The sequence below is a fragment of the Crotalus tigris genome, unplaced genomic scaffold (assembly GCF_016545835.1).
Source record: "Crotalus tigris isolate CLP2741 ecotype Arizona unplaced genomic scaffold, ASM1654583v1 scf7180000017568.12009008, whole genome shotgun sequence".
NCBI classification, from domain to species: domain Eukaryota; kingdom Metazoa; phylum Chordata; class Lepidosauria; order Squamata; family Viperidae; genus Crotalus; species Crotalus tigris.
The window spans coordinates 10,112,195-10,135,401 of NW_024096478.1; the positions used below are offsets into that span (position 1 = coordinate 10,112,195).

The 23,207-nt window shown below is 39.5% G+C and overlaps 1 protein-coding gene across 5 annotated transcripts in view; it reads right to left on the reverse strand.

Annotated features, from left to right (window-relative positions):
• Positions 1–23,207, reverse strand: part of WWC1 (WW and C2 domain containing 1) — a 112,811-nt gene that overhangs the window by 63,044 nt on the left and 26,560 nt on the right. Inside the window, exon 1 of one of the 5 annotated variants that reach the window (XM_039353381.1) lies at positions 1,925–1,956. The exons of the other annotated variants lie outside the window; for them this stretch is intronic. Within the exon in view, the coding sequence (XP_039209315.1) occupies positions 1,925–1,941 (17 nt within the window). The 5' untranslated portion in view covers positions 1,942–1,956. Of the gene's footprint in view, positions 1–1,924; positions 1,957–23,207 lie in introns of those variants that run through there. 5 annotated transcript variants of the gene reach the window in all.

Below are 23,207 nucleotides of genomic sequence, written 5' to 3' on the forward strand. Positions count from 1 at the left end.
CACGTGAAGTATTAATACCACTTTACAATGCCTTGGTAAGACCACACTTGGAATACTGCATCCAGTTTTGGTCACCACGATGTAAAAAAGATGTTGAGACTCTAGAAAGAGTACAGAGAAGAGCAACAAAAATGATTAGGGGACTGGAGGCTAAAACATATAAGGAACAGTTGCTGGAATTGGGTATGTCTAGTTTAACAAAGAGAAGGACGAGGGGGGACATGACAGCAGTGTTCCAATATCTCAGGGGCTGCCACAAAGAAGAAGGAATCAAGCTATTCTCCAAAGCGCCTGAAGGAAGGACAAGAAGCAATGGATGGAAACTAATCAAGGAGAGAAGCAACCTAGAACTAAGGAGAAACTTCCTGACAGTTAGAACAATTAACCTGTGGAACATCTTGCCTCCAGAAGTGGTAAATGCTCCAACACTGGAAGTTTTTAAGAAGAGACTGGACAGCCATTTGTCTGAAATGGTATAGGGTTATCTGCCTGAGCAGGGGGTTGGACTTGATGACCTCCAAGGTCCCTTCCAACTTTTTATTATTATTATTATTATTATTATTATTATTATTATTATATACATCTATAAGATATGTATACATATTATTATTATTATTATATACATCTATAAGATATGTATAGATATGTATACATATATAAAATCTGATCAGTATATCTAACCAATATACTGTTTAAAGTATTTACCATATATTCCGGCGTATAGGGCGACACAGCGTATAAAACGACCCCTTAGTTCGACGCCGGGTCGCAAGACGATCGATGCCGAGTTGCATGCCTAGAAAGTCGTCTTATACGCCGGAAACTACCAGTATTTCCGGCATATAAGACGATCGACGCCGAGTCGCATGCCTAGAAAGTCGTCTTATACCCCGGAAACTACCTTATTTCCGGCATATAAGATGATCGACGCCGAGTCGCATGCCTAGAAAGTCGTCTTATACGCCAGAAACTACCTTATTTCTGGCGTATAAGATGACTTGGCGTATAAGACGACCCCTGAGTTCAGAGGCTGTTTCGACGCTCTCAAAAGTCGTCTTATAAGCCAGAATATACGGTATAAGGATTTCTTAATGAGCATAGGTATTTATTTGGGGGTTTGGGGGAGGGGGGAACTGCAAGTCACAGTTGGCTCCAAGCAACTGCCCGGATTGTAGCTTCCATGATAGGATTTCAGAAGTGGCTTGCCAATGCTTTCTTTCTAGGGCTGAGAGGGAGTGACTGGCTCAAGGAAAGTCAATTGGCAGAATATGTTGATGCCAGTTTAATGAACAAATCCAAAATGAACAAACATGTGATGGCTGCAATTACATTTTATCGGGGAGGGGAGCTACCAGGTTGGTAAGGTTTTATCACAGATGCAGATAAGGCTGTATTTTGGGGGCAGGTAAGGATCTCTTCATTATTAAAAGCGTTCTTTAGAATAGCTTTGAGTTTCCCAACCATATATAAACAAGAGTGCTAAGTTGTCATTAGTTGTCACAGTTATAGTTAGTGGAAGCTATGAAGCAACAAAAAGGAGAATCATGTGAAAAACAAGTCAAAGCCAACTTCTTTGAAATGATTAGCAAAGATAAAATAAAACAAAACGATCTAAGAGTTAAAAAATAAATATCAAAATATATAAAATCTGAAATAAAGCAATGTAGTTCATTCTATACTTTTAACAAGTATTTCTACAAGATGATATATAATAGTTTAAAATCTAGCTTTAAGATGAGGCTTGTTACGCAGACAAGCAAGAGCTTCAGGAATTGTACATTGCAACCAATTTAATTAACTATTTAACATGAATAAACATTATATACTGTTTCTACACAATATATAATTCTTAATTTATGTGGGTATGTATATGCTATAGACATGTACATACAATACTTTCCCTTTGGTGAAATTCAGATCTTACATTAGAGATATGTGCATCTGGGAACTTGTTGAAACTTCCAACTCTTTTCTTCACCCGATTTGCCTAAGTAGAGCTTGGAACAAAGTCTAACCTGAGAAACCTGTCATGAGATAAGATGATTTGTAAAACCTACTTTAAAGACAAATTTAATTATTTCTGACCAGCCCTCGAAGTTCAAACCATCACAGCAGCCCCATGATCATGTGATTATGATTTCCAACATTCCCTTGCTTCCCACAAGCAAAATCAATAGGAAAGCTGGCAGGAAGTCAGAAGCTATGGACACATGAAATTCTTGGTTAACAACCCTCACAATCCTCACTTAATGACAGCAACCAGGACTGCCAGAACTGCTGTTGCTACATAGGGCATGTGATACCATGCCATATCACTCAGCAACAGCAATTTCAGTCCCAATTGCTATAATTAACCGAGAATTACTTGTATGTGTAAACGAATAAAGTAACATCCTCTTATTGTTGGCTTACTGATTGAAACTATAGCTTAGTGGTATGATGCAAATTCATTTTGTGCTTTGTTTATAAACCATAAGGACAGATAGGTCAACAAATATATTTTAGCTTGGACTGTTCTATTTTTTAAGGCTCACTACAAAAATTATATCTCAGTAAATCCTGGGAATCAGATGAAGCATCAGCTTTTCTTCTGCTACTGTTATCTGATGGCTAAATCAAATTACTCTTCCTGCTCCCTATGATAAAGGGGATGGAGATGGGCAATCTTTTGGCTTAGAAATTTTGCTATCTCAAGTTATATGAACACGAATTTTAAAATGATGGGTATCCCCGTTATGATCATACATGGACCATAGCCTATATACAAATAATCACTTAGGTGGATTACTTCAGTCCATTCTCAATGGGGCTATCTTTGAAGATATCAAGAAGCAGAATACAATGTGAAATACTTAAATAGGATCATTTAATGCCATGTAATCCTTAAAGCACCACTCTGAATGCTTGTGAGCTACTACAGATATAATTACAGTATATTAATGTAGTTTCTAAAACCATAAACAGCTTATTACTCAAGTTCTTAAAAGATCATATAAGACTTGTGTATTAAGATCAACTGGAGAGGCTTGCTGGTGGTCTTGGGGGGGGGGGAGGTGTTTCTTATTTGGTGGCCCGGAGTAGGGCTTTCTTAATGACTGGTGCTCAATTTTAACAGGCTTCCAAGGCACATGTGGCTGGTTTTCAGAAAAGAATGGGAGATATGTCCATTCAACTTTTGGATTATTTTTTTTTATTTTGCTTTTCTGATTTTGCAAGATGAATTTCAGGAGGATGAGCTAACTATAGTTGAAGCAGTGTTTACCAATGACTAGTCTATCCAAAGTTTTAAAGACCTTCTTTTTTCCTGCAAGTTTCTTTGTTATTTTGTGTATTATAACCACAAAGTAATTTTATAACTGTACAAGTAGTTTTTTTTAGTTTTAGAATATGCTGATTTTAGATGCAACAACTGTCTACATACATCTTTATATCTCAACATGACATATTAAGAAATCACACCATGTGCTCCGCAGAAGTATTAAGGATTACCTTTCCTGGATGGTTTTATGAATATATAGTCTTTTGCACCACATAAAAAGTGTGAGTGTAGTTTCTTCATGGTTTGGCTTGAAATTCTGTTTAGACAAAGTGGAATACAATATTTTTTTTCTTTTTCATTTAGGTGCTGAACCACAATTTACAATCTAAACTGTACTTAGTTGTTAATGTTCAATACATTGCACACTGATATAATCCTGCCCCTATGTTTGATTTAGTAATGTTGGCAAACATGCAGTGGCTAGATTTACACAACACACAAAGCCAAAACTTGCAAAACAATTAGGATTGTGCACAATACCCCAACTAATTGGGCTCAGCATGTTGTATGAATATATTAAAAGTATTGGGGCAAAGATCTTTAAACTGAGAAGCTATTTCAAATCAAATAATGGATACATTTTCTGTTGCAATGCACCTATGGCACAGGTCGGCAACCTGCGGCTCCGGAGCCGCATGCGGCTCTTTGAGCCTTCCCCTGTGGCTCCCAGCCTCCTCTGCCTTTGCAGAGAGAGACAGAGACAGAGAGAGGCAATTGCACTTCCCTGCTTCTCTCTCTCTCTCTCTGGGTGTGTCTGGCTGTGTGTGTGTGTGTGTTGTGTGTGTTTGTAAAAGAGAGTGTACTCACATGTTCTCCGAGGAGCTGAAAAGCTTTCTGGGCGGAGCTCCTCCCTTTGCTGCGTCTCTGCAGGAAGCAGGAAGCAGGAAGGGCAGGAGAGAGCTAGCTAGCCCAGCTAGGCTGACTCAGGAATTCTGGGAGGTGAAGTCCATGAGTCATAAAAGAGACGAGGTTGCCTACCCCGGAGGTTGTTGGACAACAGCTTGAAGCTTGCCAGGTGAGCAGCAGATAGGAGGGGGGGGGAGAAAGAGAGAGAGAGAAAGAGAGAGGGGGGGGAGAGAGAGAGTGGGGAAGAGGAGTGGCAGACCAAGGGCAGATAGAGAGGGAGGGAGAGAGAGACCCTTTTGACATCTAAAATGAAGATAACACTGCATATATCCTTTTTTTACCTGTGTGTGTATGTAATTTTATTCTCTTAAAGCATTCTCTTGGTGATCATTGTTTTAATAGTATGGATATTCCCAAGAGTCATATATTTACTTTTATTTTTAATGTGTATGTGTGTGTGTGTGTGTGTGTGTATACATATACATATACACATACACACACACACATACACATACACACACCTATAATAAAGGTTAGAAAGGATATATGCAGTGTTATCTTCATTTTAGATATCAAAAGGGTTTTGCGGCTCCCAGTGTTTTGTTTTTGGTGGAAAACGGGTCCAAGTGGCTCTTTGAGTGTTTTGGGTTGCCTACCCCTGCCCTATGGGAATCATGTTTCCTGAGATTCAGATTGTTCCAATTTGCTGACTTTTTGTAAGGTTGTAAAAACCTGAAACTTCCCCAAGGCATTGGGCCTAAATAATAGGCAACCTGTTTTGTGGTGGTATCTGTTGGGTTTTATACCATGCAGTATGTTTGTTTTAATTAGTTTTAATCAATATGTTACTATATTTGTTGTTAGTCACCCATGGTATATGTCATATAAATCTATATTATGAAGAAATGTCTAATAATAAATATAACTGTTCTCATATTCAGCGTGGTTAAGCCACTTTTGGCACGCTGGACAGCTATATAATTTTGATAAATAAATAATAATAATAGTAAAGTTGGAAGGGACCTTGGAGGTCATCTAGTCCAACCCCCTGCTCGGGCAGGAAACCCTACACTATTTCGGACAAATGGCTGTCCAGTCTCTTCTTAAAAACTTCCAGTGTTGGAGCATTTACTGCTTCTGGAGGCAGGTTGTTCCACTGATTAATTGTTCTCACTGTCAGGAAGTTTCTCCTTAGTTCTAGGTGGCTTCTCTCCTTGATTAGTTTCCACCCATTGCTTCTTGTCCTGCCTTCAGGTGGTTTGGAAAATAGCTTGATTCCCTCTTCTTTATGGCAGCCCCTGAGATATTGGAATACTGCTATCATGTCCCCCCTTGTCCTTCTCTTCGTTAAACTAGACATACCCAATTCTAGCAACCGTTCCTTATATGTTTTAGCCTCCGGTCCCCTAATCATCTTTGTTGCTCTTTTCTGTACTCTTTCTAGAGTCTCAACATCTTTTTAACATCGTGGTGACCAAAAATGGATGCAGTATTCCAAGTGTGGCCTTACCAAGGAATTGAAGAGTGGTATTAATACTTCACGTGATCTTGATTCTATCCCTCTGTTAATGCAGCCTAGCACTGTGTTGGCCTTTTTGGCAGCTGCAGCACACTGCTGGCTCATATTTAACTGATTGTCTACTAGGACTCCGAGGTCCCTCTCACAATTACTACTATTGAGCATGGTGCCACCTATGCTGTACTTGTGCATTTGGTTTTTCTTGCCTAAAGGTAGAACCTTGCTTTTTTCACCATTGAATTTCATTTTGTTAGTTAGTGCCCAGTGTTCAAGTCTGTCCAGATCCTTCTGTATCTTAAGCCTGTCTTCTGGAGTGTTGGCTATTCCTGCCAGCTTGGTGTCATCTGCAAATTTGATGAGTTCCCCATCTATCCCTTCATCCAAATCGTTGATGAAGATGTTGAAGAGTACTGGGCCCAGAACAGAGCCCTGGGGCACCCCACTACACACTTCCCTCCATATAGATGCAGTTCCATTGAGGACCACTCGCTGAGTACGGCCGGTCAGCCAGCTACGGATCCATCTGGTGGTGGTTCTGTCTACCCCACATTTTTCTATCTTGTCAAGTAGTAGGTTGTGATCTACTTTATCAAATGCCTTACTGAAGTCCAAGTAAATTATGTCCACAGCAGTCCTCTGATCCACTAATTTTGTCACTTGGTCAAAGAATGCAATAAGATTTGTCTGGCATGATCTATTTTTGACAAACCCATGTTGGCTTTTAGTAATGACTTTGTTTGCCTCTAGGTGTTCGTTGATTCGTTGTGTGATTATCTTTTCCAGGATCTTCCCAGGTATTGAGGTCAGGCTGATCGGTCTGTAATTTCCTGGATCCATTTTTTTTCCTTTTTTGAGGATGGGAACTACATCAGCTCTTTTCCAGTCCTCTGGTAGTTCCCCTGTGTTCCAGGATCTTTGAAAAATATAGTTCAGTGGCTCCGATATCACATCTGCCAGTTCCTTGAGAACTCTGGGGTGTAATCCATCTGGTCCTGGCGATTTGAACTCATCTAGGCTGGACAGGTGCTCCCTAACCATTTTCTTGCCTATCTTGCCTAATAAAAAAGCATGCCTCCTCAATCATAAACATTGTAACACAGACTATAACTTAAGGGTTCAACATATTTTATCTCAAGATCTCAACAGTTAGAGACATTGCATATATTAACCTGCTGGAAATTACCATTACTAAGTAATACTCTCTTTGCATAAAACCTTGTGTCAAATAATAAATTGGATAGACAAAAGATATATTTGCATTTCCATTTGTTAAACTTAATTGTTACTGAGAGTTAAATATGGGTATAAATTATTAATGTTTTCGAATTCCATAACATATATTTAAATAATTACATCTGCATATTATTCAAAACAAAACTTTGACTATCATGAATAGCAACTATCTTTCCTATATTCCCTTCAACAGCTTTTTATTGTATCAATTAGAACAAAACTTGCTTCTCTAAAATAAAACTCTTAAGTCTCTAATTTAAAAGTTCCTCCAATTATTTAGTTACAATTTTAACAGAGTATTGATCATACTGATTGAAGCTTAGAATTCTATTAATGCAAAAAAAAAATATTAAAAAGTATTTTTAATTGAAATTGGAACGCACAGTATTCCTTTGTAAATACAAAGGTCTATAATCAACTATAATCCTTGGTTTCTATTGATATAATCTATGCTAGATGTGCTGAAATTGATTGTTCCTTTTAGATAAATTGCAAATATTTCTTTAATACCGAGAAAGTGCGAAGGATGTAGATGTTAGTTTCCTAAAGTCATGCTCGTCTGTGTTATCACAGCTGTGGTGGCAGAGTGGTTAGAGTGCAGTATTGCAGGCTAATTCTACCGACTGCCAGCAGTACGATTCTCACCAGCTCAAAGTTGACTTAGCCTTCCATCCTTCCAAGGTCAATAAAATGAGGGCCCAGATTGTTAGGGGCAATATGCTGACTCTGTAAACTGCTTTGAGGGGGCTGTATGAAGCGGTATATAAATCTTAAGTGCTATTGCTATCACATTTGTGTGCGCGTGCGCGTATGTATATATGCGCACACATACACACACACACACACCCCATAATGCAGTAATTAACATTCAGTACAATGGCTTGGTTGGCCAGCTGCTCTGAAAGAACTTTCTAAGGATGGAATGAGTCAAGAAATATGTGTTCCTGTTAGCCATGAAAAGGAAAATCTGTATCATAAATTTTTATTGAGAATAGATCAAAAACTCTTTGATACATAATTTACATTTTTAAATTAACAGTATTTTTCACAAAAAAATCTAATCTTGGCATTAGAGAAGTGAGAAATAAAGGAATTAAAGATAGCCTAGATGTTATTATGCTCGGGGACAGTATTTGTGACTGCAGATCATAATTTTCTGGATTCATATACCAAACACTTTCTGAATTCAGACATCCAAAGCTAAAAATTGTAGCTCATCTAAAATCAATTTCTTTTTGGTACTTTTCTGTTTCTTCTTTCATAACATCCAGTTAACAAACTAAGAAGAAACAACTTAATGTGATGTTCAAGTACAGGATTATGGTGATTTGCAACCCTGATTTGTAACTCCACAACAAATTCTGGTTTAATGGTGTCATTACCTTCCATTTAATTATATAGTAACATAGTCTGGATATCACACAAAGATCAGGTCTGCTTGCAGTCTTCATCGTAAAGGCAAAAGCAAAAAGCTTACAGGCATAAACAAACCTTCATTTACATTACGTTTTATTGCTTGGAATGTCTACCTTGTTCTAGAGTAACATATATCAATAAATAGGTTAACGGTACCTGGCTGTAGCCCTAAACTCAGTTAAAGGTCAGTATGTTTATATGGCCATAAATTTAAACTCATTCTATGTGGCCGGAGGGGTCTCAATGCTATTTTTATTCCCCAATCCTTCAGAAACAAAAATGAGTTCCAATCATCTTCATTTCTACCAACCCTCAAATTTGGCTTTGTCTCGCACAATATTGTGCAGAAAACAACATTTAGTCAGTACTCTACCATGGAAATAATAGAGGTAGTCCTCAACTTACGACCACAACTGAGCCCAAAATTTTTGTTGTTAAGTGAGACATTTGTTATGTGAGTTTTACCCCATTTTATGATCTTTCTTGCCACAGTTAAGTGAAACACTGCAGTTGATAAGTTAGTAACCTGGTTGTTATGTGAAAATGGCTTCCCCACTGACTTTGTTTGTCAGGAGGTTGCAAAGGTGATCTCATGACCTTGGGACACAGCAACAGTCATAAGTATGAACCAGTTGCCAAGTATCTGAAACTTGATCACATCATCATGGGGATGCTGCAAAGGTTGTAACTGTGAAAAATGGTCATAAGTCACTATTTTCATTGCTGTTGTAAGTTTGAAAGTCATTAAGTGAATTGTTGTAAAGTCAAGGACTACCTGTAATATTTATCTCCCTGTCTGTTAGACCCCATGGTTGAATGCAGCTACTAAAGCACAGACTACTGTAATACCAGGGGAAGTTTACTGGCTGCAATAAAGGAGATTTCTTACACTGTAGTTAACCTTCACACATGCTTAACAACTGATTCTTTTCCTTTCTGACCCAGTCTTGAAGCAGAAAGAGTCATGCCAGCATTAGTGGATGGATTTATTTCTGTATCTGTTAGCAGCCATGAATCTCTAAAGAACTGGCAAAATATTTAGTCCCCCAAATGAGGTAAAAAAAAAATAACCTATAATCACTCACTGAATTCTTTAGCATGGTATTACATGCACACTGAGCTTCACTTTTGAAAGAAATAGCCTTATTTGTCCATTTTAACTCATCTGATTTAACATTTATGTGAGGGATGAACATGTTCCATAATCTTGCCCCACCATTATGTTTCTCTCCCAATTTCTCTATAGATATGTCCTTAATAGGTGAAGAGCAAGGTGACTGTTGAGGAAGAACACAAGATGAGGCTAAAGTGATATTCACTCAATCCTAAAATACTCTCTCAGGGAATTTACTTACCTTGAATTTTTAAGTTCAAATCAATTGCATGTAAGTACTGAAAGTACCTGTTGATGGTTTGAGTAAAACTTTACATATTAAATGAAAAATCCTGGAGAATAAATGAAAAGCTAAATGACTTTTAGACAAAAAGAATAAATGACCTTCAGATCATTAAAAGATTACTCTGTAAGCCATTTGAAAAAAATATGATTACCAAAAATCAGAGCTCATTTATCAAGAACAAATCTTGCCTACCAAGCCATATTTCATTTTTTTGTTGCAGTAACTTATATAATAGACTGTAAGGATACTGTAGGTATTCTAATTTCAGTAAAGCATTAGATAAAATATCCCATCATTTTCTGATAAGAAAGCTTGTGAGGGTGGGTTGTGGTGCATGACAATTAAGTGAATACATAACTAGTTTAAAAACTGCTTGTACAGAATATTCATTACTGGTTCCTGAACAAACATTAGAAAGGTTTTGTGTGAGGTACCACAAGGATCATTCCTGGACATTCTACTCTTCCATATTTTTATTAATGATTTGGAAAAAGCTAAAAGGAAATGCAAAATGCATATTTGCAAAATATATAAAATTGGTTTGGATAGCTAATACCTAGAAGAAGAAGAAAATCCAAAAGATCGTAATCAGAAAATAATTTTTACAGACTGCAATGTTCTGCAGTTAGAAACAAACCTCAAATGCATAGGTATGCAATCAGAATACCTGACTTGGTAATAGGACTTATGTAAAAGATCTTGGAATAGTAATGGACTACAAACTGATTATGGAGCAGCAAAGTGATATATCTAGAAAAAATGTAAATGCCATTTTAGGACAAGTATAATTTCAAAGCACAGAAACTGATGGTTCCACGTTATTTTTAACTGGGCTGATTATTTCTTGAGTATGTCCACTTCTGCACGCTAATACTTTGAAAAGGACTTTGAGCCTTTAAAACAGGTTCAGGAAACAACAAAGATGAACTGGGAAACTAAAATGCACAACGGATGGCGAAAGATTAATGTAACTGTGAAAGCATAAAGTTACATATTAGTGTGATTACCGTATATACTGTAACAAAATGTATACACATATACATATACACAAACACACTGTGTACATATATATTGTAACAAAATATATACTGTAACAAAATGTTATCTACTGTGTGCAAACTCAGAAAAACCTAGGTCTAAAAAATCAAGTTTCAATGTACAAAGATTTGATCTATGATTAACCATTCATACATGCAGATCATTATTTTATGCTTCAGCCATGGATTAAAAGGTATATATGAGCCAGCTCTGAATCAGCCATAGGTAATTTTCTACGTTCTATTTGATTTACTCATAGTTCTAAAATAATAAACAATATAGAAAAGGCCACCAGAATGTTATTTGCTAATGCAACAAAATGCTTCTTTTGTTTACATACAGTATTTCTCAGCTCTGGGGAGTTTCTAAACACAAATTATATTTTCAAGCTGTTGAAAAAATATTTGAATGCTTCCAATTAGACAAGAGCATTTCCCTTTTAGAGAAAAAAAAATCTGGGTCATTACACATTTGTAAAGGTGACAGACAAATTACTTTTTACAAGAAAACCTTGGCTTCTAGAAAATCTGAATAGTAAAAGCATATGAGCATTTCTATCAGTTTTGTTTTCAAAATCAATTTTATCAGTATTCTGTTTATTAATCAATGCAGTCCGTTTATTTAGTTATGTACAGCAATGCCATGTTAAAGCTTAAAAGAAGCAAATGTAAATTGACTAAAAGCCTGAGCAGCGGTGGGATTCAGCCGGTTCACACCACTTTGGCAGAACCGGTAGCTGATTTTTTATTGCCCAGGCCCAGAATGGACTTCCGGAAGCAGCATCCACACAGAGAACCGGTTGTTCACATATTTGAATCCCACCACTGCCTGAGACAATATTGTTTGTGCCATGTTTATGGAATTTAGTCCTTTGGAATCAGTGGCATTGGCTTCTTAGTAATTGTGCAAAGATTTGAAGCTTTGTCTTCTATTAAAACATGACCAACAATATTTTATACCCACTTCTATTACTTTCTCAGGAGTAGAGTTGTTTAAGTCAGATATAAATAGCTATATTCTTCACCTCGTTGAAGTACCTTTTCATATTTCTATGCACATTATGTTCCGAACAAGATCCATTGTTCAGGCATGCAGTCTGCACAGTGCAAATTATTTTTCTGTATCAATGGAGAACTTATTTGGTTGAGTGGTTAAAGCATTGTACTAGGAACAGGTAAACCTAAGCTCTAGTTCCTTTCTTTCCATCTTAAAAATGGAGCAACAGATACTACTTTGAAAATATTTGTCTATTATTTATTCATTCCATATGTGTGTGTGTATGTGTGTGTGTGTGTATTAGATGTGTATCATATAGATAACACACACACACACACACACACACACCTCACTTTGTGACTATAAGTGGCTATTCTGCCGAGAAAGACTTGTCCAGGCAGTTGACAGGAATGAAAACTGACTCGAAGACACTACACTAGCACCAATGGAAGATGTATGGTAACTATGATTTTTGATTCAAAATAAATTTGAGAGTAGTTATCTGTAAATATGTGATTTGGATTTGCTTATGTCTCCATTGCAATATACTGTATACTTTTGTGTATTTTTATTGATCCAGCACCACTTTCAATAATTGAAAGAAATATTACATGTCTTAAATGCTGTACACTCAGGTTTGCATACCTTCCACCTAACAGTATCAAGACATTACCAGAGTACAGCTCATAAGCAGCAATAAACTTCTGACAGCATACGGTATATAGCTAGGAATTGAGTGTAATGCTCACCTTATCATGGGGGAGGGGGGGGAAGAACCCGTCTCATACTATGGGAGACATCTTCCCCAAAATAGTTCCAAAATTTTGGACAGAGGAAATAGGAATGTTCCAGACACAATAAGGAGGTTACATGTATGTCTATAGCCTTTTTAATTTTCAGATATGTAATCCTTTGTATGTAATAAGAACGTCCTCATGGAATCTCCTGGAAAATTGATTCTCTGGTTATTCTTTGAAAGAAAGATAGATTTTAGGTCCCTCAGACTAGAAAGAGATCAAAGATCTGGAATCAAAAATCACAGTGATGTGTTATGGAAGGAGGGGAAGGGATATGATTTTTCTTGCTGTTGTTAAGAAGCTACAGTATCCATTTGGTAAGCAACAAAAGTAATCCAGAGAAGCCATGTAACTTCTAGAATTTGAAATATCTCTTTTTATTCTGAATGATTATATTACCAACATGTCCAAAGAAACATATAGACATTAATAAATTTAAACCAGACAGAAAATATAAATGCAAATTGCCAGTTCCCAGAAAGAGGCAGCACTTGACAAGAAAGTCTTAGACAGCTATGAAGTTGGGTATTGTTCAGATATTATCTAACTGCATAAACTATATGCTGAATATCTGTAGTTTATCTCTTTTCAGATAAGCAGAATGCAAGTGAGATTTCCGTTCCATTCCTATTATTCTACCGTTCATACGGTACCTATGGAACAATATATGAATCTTATTTTCTTCCTGAGTAGCTTGAAAAGATCTCTAGAGAAATGTGAAACTGCTCTAAAGTATTTCTCAATGACTCTTTTACTGCTTAACCCCTAAAGCATTCACAGCTCTTTATCCCAGAGAGAATCTACAATGAAACACACAGAATATCATTATTTTATAACAGCATAAGTGATAAAAGTTTATATAACTTTTCTTGCACAGACATGTTATTAATATAACTGGTTCTGAAACAGCCTCAAATTCCTTAGGGTAAATGCAATTTTCTGACAAGAGATAGAGGGAACAGATTATACGTATTATAAATCAGCTAAAGATCACATTACTGAATCAATAATATAAAAGGTGTCCTCTTAAATTCTCTTTTTAATAATCTCATTGAAATATTTAGTCATATTTGCCTGATACAATTAAACAATTATTTTAAAATAGTCACACCTGTGAAATTATTATACCAACATGGCTTATATAACCTTATGGGTTCCATCAAAGACCCCTTAGCCAGTTCCGAAGAATGAGATTTAAGTTCAGTTTATATGATATGAACAAATATGTTCCAGCGAGAAATTAATATATTTTCCTAGAACAGTGGTTCTCAACCTTTCTAATGCCACGACCCCATAATACAGTTCCCCATGTTGTGGTGACCCCCAACCACTTATACATCACGGGTGCCAGGGGCGTGGCCAAAGAAAAGGGGGAAAAAATGGCAGACAGCCTTGTTTGGCAACCCCCGGGAAATGGTCGTTCGACCCCAAATGGGGTCCCGACCCACAGGTTGAGAACCACTGTCCTAGAAGATACAAATCAGCAGTTTTTGAGAGCAAAGATCCCTGTGTTCTATGACAGGGCTTTTCAAACGGTGGTACGCGTACCATTGGTGGTACATGACCACCTGGCTGGTGGTACATGGCGTCGCTTCCCTCCCCCCCGTGGCGTCGCTTTCCTCCTTCCCGCTGCGCTCCTTCCCAGCTCACTTGTTTGTGGAAAACATGCTGCTTGGTGGCAGCCTCCACGAACCCTACCGAATGTGCCCTGCAGAGGGCGCGTGAAGAGCGCAGGCGCAGAGTAAGGCCTGCCGTCCCCAGGGACTCATTGTGCAGCAACTGGATTGACTTCTTCTCATGCACGCAGGTCAGCGGGATCCGTATCGCCCTTCCCCTCTCTTCTTACTTCACAACAAGTGCTAGCCTGATAGGAGACAGAGCCATCCACTCCCTCGGCAGGAAGGGGTTTGAGACCCAGGAAGGCGTTTGAGACTGCTCGCGTCGCGGCCCTGAGTGCCAACATCACAACCGCCCCTTCTTTTCCCCCTTCTCTCTCTCTCTGTTGTGGCCTCACTCTCTTCCATCTTCTTTTCCTTCCCCCCCCCCCGCGAGCTTGCAATACCCCTCAGGGCCCTCACATTGCTTTTCGGAGGACTCAGCTGTTGGTCGGGACCACTCAGAAGTCGGAGCCACTCAGCTGTTGGTCAGGAAACCCATGGAGCCAACACCCACACTGCCAGGTAGAACGGCATCGCACCTGGTTTCGCGCAGAGGAGAGAGGAAAAACAATTGCGGAACACTCAGGAATCCCTTGCAAGGCACCATGTACCTTGGTGCTTATTTCCTAACGCCTTCCCCCTTTTTCTGCTCTACCCCGAATTCGCCTCCCTTTCACTCTCCTTACTATGGTCTTAATACAGTCCTAAGTCTGTCTTGCTTTCAACACCCCCTAACGTTCTTCATTCAGAAGAATGAAGGGGCGTGAATTGGTGTGTGCTCAGAAACGCCGATTCCGCACCCCTGCCCTCTAACTCGCACAAGCAAGTGAGCTGGGCAGGAGCCGAGGATCGGGGCACGTAGCTACAGCTGATCAGCACTTCTGCAGAGCAGCCCAGAAGCACAGATCAGCTGTAGCTGCTCTCCTGAGCCCAGCTCACTTGCTCACGCTTTGAGGAAAAACATGCCGCTTTCTAATTTAGCAGAAGCACAAATCAGCTGTAGCCCAGTGCTGATCCTGGCGCTTCTGCTAAATTAGCAAGCGGCATGTTTTCCCTCAAAGCGCGAGCTGGGCAGAGCTCTCCTCTGCGAGTGCACAGTCAGGTTTGGCCACCGGCAGCACAGCCACCAACCACGCTGGCAGCCTGTCCCCCTCCCCTTGTTTCTTCCTGGACACGGAGGGGGGGAGGAAGGAAGGGACAAAGAGGGAGGAAAGTAAGGGACAATGAGAGAGGGAAGGAAGGAAGGAAGAATGGAAGGGAGGGAGGGAAAGAAGGGACAAAGAGGGAAGGAAGGAAGGAAGGAAGGAAGGAAGGAAGGAAGGAAGGAAGGAAAGAAGGAAGGAAGGGAGGGACAATGAGGGAGGGAGGGACAATGGAAGAGAGGGAGGGAAGGAGGAAGAGACAAAGAGGGAGGGAAGAAGAAAGGAAAAAAAGAAGGAAGGAAGGGACAAAGAGGGAAGGAAGGAAGGGATAATAAGGGAGGGAGGGAGGAACAATGGAAGGGAGGGAGGAAAGGAGGAAGAGACAAAGAGGGAGGGAAGGAAGGAAGGAAGGAAGAGACAATGGAAGGGAGAGAAGGAAGGGACAAAGAGGGAAGAAAGGAAGAAGGAAAGGACAATGATGGAGGGAGGGACAATGGAAGGGAGGGAGGAAAGGAGGAAGAGACAAAGAGGGAGGGAAGGAAGAAAAGAAAGAAAGAAGGAATGGAAAATGGAAGGGAGGGAAGGAAGGAAGGAAAGAAGGGACAATGAAGGAGGGAGGGACAATGGAAGGGAGGGAGGGAATAAGGAAGAGAGAGGGGGAGGGAAAGAAGAAAGGAGAGAAAGAAGGAAGGGACAATGTAATGGAGGGAGGGAAGGAAGGAAGGGACAATTAGGGAGGGACAATGGAAGGGAAGGAGGAAGAGACAAAGGGAGGGAAGAAAGGAAAGAAAGAACAATGGAAGGGAGGGAGGGAAGGAAGGAAGGGACAAAGAGGGAGGGAAGGAAGGAAGGGACAATGAGGGAGGGACAATGGAAGGGAGGGAGGGAAGGAAGAAGAGACAAAGATGGAGGGAAGGAAGAAAGGAAGGAAAGAAAGAAGGACGGGACAATGGGAGGGAGAGAGGGAGGGAAGGAAGGCTCCCATGCCTGTCCCACCCCCTCCACCAGAGACCCCAGATCCCCCCCACATCCCCGCCCACACACCCCACAGGCACCCTGCAACCTGAGTGATGAGCTGGCCACCCCCCCCCCGGCCACTGACTTCATTTGTCAAAAAGTTGCAAAAGGTGATCACATGACCCTGGGGATGCTGCAACAGTCATAAGTATGAAAAAGGGTTATAAGTCACTTTTTTCAGTGCTGTTGTAACTTCAAACAGTCACTAAGTGGATTGTTGTAAGTCGAGGACTACATGTACATTATCATTTTTTTCCTTTTTGGGGGGTCATCAAGTTTTTGACTCCTTGTTGGGCAACTGGTGGTACTCGGAAATTGCCTTATCCTAAAAGTGGTACAATGGGTGAAAAGGTTAAAAAGCCCTGTTCTATAACATACTCCACTCAAACATATTTTCATATAAAGCTAATCCATAGTTTAGCTCTTTAGGAATTAATTTGAGTTGTTCGTTCTTTTGACAAATTATAAGCAGCAAGATAGGAATGTCCACTTTTATTTTCAGCAAACTAGGATTGCTTAAAATTGATTTAAGTTAGGAAATATTTTACATCAAGGTTATTATGTGCAAATAGTATTAAGCATACCACACAAGCCAGACTGATGTATCTTCTTTCAAAGTTTCTAAGGTAATATGTATTACCTGAGAAATACATTACAAAACAAGATTACAAGATAAGGAAGAAAGACCTATGATATCATCAAGATAGTAAAAGAATTAAAATGGAAATGGGGTGGTCACATAGCAAGAAGAACTGATGGCAGATGGACCAAGGCAGTCACAGAATGGATCCCACTTGATAAAAAGCATCCACAAAGAGACCTAAAACAAGATGGATTAATGACATCAGCAAGTATTGCAGGCCCAATTGGCAAAAGAAAGCTCAAGACCATATTTGTTGGAAACATGAGGAAGAGACCTTCATCCTGCAGTGGATAGACAATGGCTAAAATTGTGATGTATTACTTATATTCAATACATATTTTCTTTAAAATGGGCAGATATATATCAGTCAGTAATAGGTTTTTTTCCCTTTGCTATATTGAGACAAAACAACACTTATTATTTGGGAAAGCAAATGACTTCCACCATTCTTGGCTGAAGGAAAACCATTTCTCACATTTAAGGCATTATCAATGCATTCAGCTTTCTCACTACAAAGCAGTAGCTATCAAAAGCCAAAAGCCCAGGAGGCCATAATACACAGTGAACCAAAAGAGCACAAATGATGACTAAGGACTATTTCTTATCTTACAATAGAATTGTGATCACAAGATTTATCGTTCATCCAATTATACAGACTATTTCTCTGCACCCAGTTTGCATATAATATATGGGACATGTACCTAATATGTAAATCCTAAACAGAAGAATTGATTTTCAAGTGTAGTATGCTTAAAAGCTGTTCTTCCCGATAAGCATAACCTATCAGGGCAAATAGCTTTAAGATGTCATATTATCACCAAATTTTCCTACCTGCCAAGATTATAACACAATAAGCAGGCTAAATTCATCTTTAATGTTTATGTAATCTTTGATCATGAAGGAAAATATGTTTATTTATACCAAACAGATAGTTCAAATTTACCTCAGCACATCCATCTCTCTTTTGTATTAACAAAAAAACCTCAACAACAGAACACTGGATTTGCTACACCAGTATTTAAATCTTAAAGATTTTAAAATTTCTGTTATTTCAGTGTAAATTTGTTACAAAATTAAGCTGGGGCTTCTTCAAAATTCTTAAGGCAAGCTAGTTACATGCTTGTTTTTCCATTCTCCCACCAAAGAAAGGTTTTATCATGTCAACTCCCACAGGTAACATTTCTTAGTCCAGAGGTCTCCAATGTGTTTATGGATGATGGTATTTAGCAGACACTTTGAACTTTTGGATTTCTGCATTTTTTAAAATAACCTTCAAAGTTAGTTGTCATGCTTCAAGGGCAAGTACTGAACCGTTGCTAAACATATATCTATAGCTGAGTGGCTAGAAGTATTTCTACCTATCAAAGCATTTGCATAAGAATAAAACATTTGTATGAATATGGCAATCATCCACAAAAGTAAAATGTGTCCTGTGGGAGTGGAAATTAGTGGGGGTGGCAAGTAGCATTCTGGTAAATTGGTATATTACAAAAGGATATGTCCTCCAATTTTTTGCATGATTGTTGAATGAGAGGCTCACAATAGCCAGCATGATTTCTTCTTTCCCAGACTTTAAGGCAGCAAAGGAGCTGAATCAGTCCTGTGCTCTGTCTTTAAAAGTATGAGGTTCAGGTGCATATGTTGCAGTTGCGAAGTAGAGCAGAAAAAAATAGAAGAATGTATATAAAGAGGAAGAAACACGAGGACAACAATGGCTTACTACAGCATGCAGTGGATGACTGGCAGTGAGGGAAATTTGGGTGCAGAAAGCCAGTGGGATGACTTGGGCAAGTCATTTTTTCTTAGCTGTGGGAAGGAGAGAGTGGCAAACCACTCCTGAAAAACCTTTCCCAGAAAACTGCAGGGACTTCTCCAAGTAATCACCAAGAATCAATGATAGAATAGAAGAAGAAAAAATCAATAGTAAAGGACAAGCAATCATGAAATGGACTAAAACTTGATAGAGCATTCATGAAGGCCCCAGAAAAGATATTCAGATGCCATGATAGGTCTATACATAGAAAGATGAGAACAGCACTAATAATGGTATTTCCCATGACACTAGGTTTCACTGTGGAAGTGAAAATTGGATCTTGAAAAATCAGAACAGAAATAGTATTGACACTTTTGAACTTTGGTGTTAGAGAAGACTCCTGGGAATACTTTGTACAGCTAATAAAATAAGCAACCAACCCAGAGTTCTAACCTGAAGTACAAATGACCAGGCTTAAGTAACCACACTTTAAATACATTTTGTGAAGATCTAACTTTTGGAGATGGCTATGATGCCAGGAAAGGTGGAAGGAAAGAGAAAATGAGAATGATCAACAGCAAAATGTATGTACTTAATTGCAGTGGCAATGGGTGCACCATTAGAAGATCTTAAGGATCAGGTTTTTGACAGATTGTCATAAGGAAAACATTTTTATGAATAAATATCACCTTGATTGCACATAATCATGAACTGTTATTTTTATACAGTAAAAGTTTCTTTGTGATAAAGGAAAGAAAAAAACTACACTCCTTATCAACTTCTTCAAAAGAGGAATTAAGCAACTATCATTAGGATTTATAATGTGTTCTAAAAATTCAAAATGTCCCATCAACCTAGCTTCATTTGTATTAAACATTCCTTGTTTATTACTTCATTGATCAATATTTAATTATTAACTTGTTTACTGTAGGGTTATCTTTCAGATACTTATTAAGCTGAAAATTTTAAACAAAGAAGTTATGGTTTTACTTCTTCTCCATATGCGAACTATAAAAAGAAAAATTATTAGCTATGTTTACGTTAAATTAGAACTGATACCTAATTTTAAAACAGCTGTTATAATCATATTAACATATTCCAACATGTGATTAAAAAATAGAATAATGTTACCCATATACTGTAAACGAACAAGTTAATGGCCAGTTTGCATTTCTAAAAGATTATGCATTTTAAAAAGAATGATGGAACAAAGTGGGGAGCATTATCAGGGAAGAAATACTGATGTTGATATTTTTTCAATTACCAAGAGAGCATATTTGTGAATTAGTTGCTGCTGTGCAGTTATTAAGAATATCTAAAGATAAATTTATTTAATTTATTAATCTAATTTATATAATCATTCATCACATGAGACGTGACTCTGAGCAGCGTACAGTAGAAGAATTAACTAACCATTACCAAAACCACATACAAGACATCATCTGGGATGGGCATGGATTTAAAGAGTAGGTGGCTAACCTCACAATCCTAAGGACCCTGTCAAAACTCCTCAACTTCAACAGGCTCAAACTATTCCCAGATAGCCAGGCAAGACTCCATGAACACATCTCCTCCAGACCTGCAGTAAAACCAGCGTCCAACTGGGAATAAATCCAAAAGATGCTGAGCAAAATCTTATGCACAGTCTTGCAAATATTTCTTAGGGTTCCCCCTCACCCTTACCCAGGAGGTTCATGGCACCTGAAACAGGACTCCTGGGCAGCAATCTGTGTACACCATAAGGGCAGAGAACCACTGTCACTTTTCCACACTTACTTTTGCCACGGTAAGCAGGACATGATGTGACCATGACAAGACTTCCCCAAGTTCAGATCATACAATCACTATTCTGATAGGTAGACCTGCTATGGAATATGACCACTGTCCTACATTGATAATATTGTAGAGCCTAGAGCCCCTCTCTGAGGGAGATGGGTTGTAAAAAATACAATGTGTTTTAAAAATTCAAAATGTCCCATCAACCTAGCTTCATTTGTATTAAACATTCCTTGCTTATTACTTCATTGATCAATATTTAATTATTAATTAAATTAATTAATTAATCAATCAATCAATATATAAATGGGAAAAGCCCATGGCTGTAATAGGGCCCATGAACTCCTGAGCTATCTCAGAATACATTCCAGAGGAAGGCAAACTGAAGTTCCCAGAACCATAAATCTGCTGAACTCCACTGCCAACCCAGAACTAAAGTCAAGAAGCTGAGGCAGGGAAATTGCTATTAGCAGGGAGGCTAGTAAAGCAGCAACAGTCCCAACTGATCCTTAGAGTCCAGCTTAATGAACAGGGTCTCACATTCAGAAACCCAGAGTTCAGTGCCCCTGAAGGCCATAAGGGAGCTTTAGATTACAATCACCATGTACTAGCTAATGCCATACTAAAAATGGACACATTTCTGAAAGGGCAATTCTCTTTGCTAGGCCAACCTAGGTTTGTCCAGGTAACCCCTCTGCTGCACAAGCTGCACTAGCTTCCAGTTTCTTTCCAGGTGCAATTTCAGATTCTGGTCAAAACCTTTAAATTCCTACATGGCATAGGGCCACATTATCTGTGGAACCACCTTTCCCTAAGATCAATTACCTGTCCTAGCAGGTCTAACAGATAGGGTGGGCACGCTCCTATTCCCTGCCCCTAAATATTGCCATCTGATGGGAGCTACTGTGCTTCCCCAAAAGTAAGACTTACTCCAAAAATAAGCCCTAGGTTGATTTTGGGGGGGTGGGCCTAATATAAGCCCTACCCATAAAATAAGCCCTAGTTTTGGGATGAGACTTATGCCTAAAAATCAAGTTAGGGTGGGGGGATGGAGCTGCCCTACGTGCCCTGCACATGTTTACCGTTGCAGCCAGGCCTCCCATGAATCCATACCTGCCTCGCTTCGCCAGCCCATTTCTGCAGGGGCCCCCGGCCTGCATTTTGTTGTCAGAGGTCTTCCAGAAAGGCCTCTGCAGCCAAGAACCGAGCAATGTATTGGATTGTAGCTCAGTTTCGGCTGTAGAGGCCTTTCCGGAAGGCCTCAGACGGTGAAATGCAGGCTGGAGCTCCATTCTCAGCTACAGAGGCATTTCCTTTGGCCCCAGAAGAAAAGGCAGGGGGCTGGGCGGGGCTGCCAGTGCTGCCGCCGCAAGGTGAGAATGTGGAAAAGACACCCCCTCCCCCAAAATAAGATCCGGTGCCTCTTTTGGAGGAAAAAAAGAAAAAAGTCCGGTAGGAAGCGTGTTTTTTCCATGGCAGCCCCTGCCCTATGGAATATTCTGCTCCCTGAAGTTCAGCAGGCCTCTACCCTTCTAGCCTTCTGTAAAACTTTGAAGACTGGCTCTTCCCCCAAGAGCTGGAATAAGAGACTATATGACTTGGTTCCAGGTTTTTATTGTTTTAAATGTGTTTATAGAGTTTTATTATGTTTTTTATCTTGTTTTTATTTTTGATTGGAGCTGGCAAAATGTTAGTTATAAGATGGGGGCCTATACCAATATTTTAAATGAATAAATAATAAAACAGATGGAGGCAGATAGAACCCACATTTTTTTCTTCTTCTTTCCTACCTTCTTGGGGCTACTCAGAGGGTGAGAAAGGTGTCCACAGTAGCCTGCCATTCTTCTCTTCTTTATTCTATTCTTCTCTCTCTCTCTCTCTCTCTCTCTCTCTCTCTCTCTCTCTCTCTCTCTCACTCACTCACACACACACACACACACACACACACACACACTGGCCCAGCCACCACTCATTTGCCAAATCCCCAGTATCCTACAAAGGAAGTAATTCAGTAATGGAGAAAGAAACAGGGAGCAACAAAGGCATCTGTCAGCAGAGTCCCCAGCAAAAATGCCTATGGTAGGACTGCCTGATAGAAGTGTCCCAGAGAGTCCCATGGCAGTCTGCTCTAAGCATCCAGCAATAAACCAGTCCTCACCAACACCAATAGCTGGTCTGCCAAAAACTGAGTCCAAAACTGGCTCCTCAGACCAAAAGATCCTTGTTCAGTCTGTGACAAGATCACACAATGCAGCCAACCATGAGTGGCTCAGCAGGCTCAGCCAACAAGATGTTGCAAAAGGTCACAAAAATGCTGGGAAATGCTGGAAAACAAGCAAGCAATCCACCAAACAAGGTAAGGATGATGAACGGAGCAAAGCTACAAACGCTGCTGTCCTCAGGTATACCACTCATCATTACAATCCAACCTTCCCTTAAGTTTCTTGAGCCTGCAGTCCAGACATGTCAAACTCGCGACATCACATGACATCGCGCAATGTATCGGGACGGTTTTGCCATTGCTGGCAATGGTGTGGGCGGCTTCCGCGTGATGCTTCTGGCCCGCGGGCCGGCAGTTTGACACCCCTGCTCCAGCCTAAATAAACAACCTGAACTGTTTCCATCCAGGTAATAACTTCTAAAAAAATGCATAC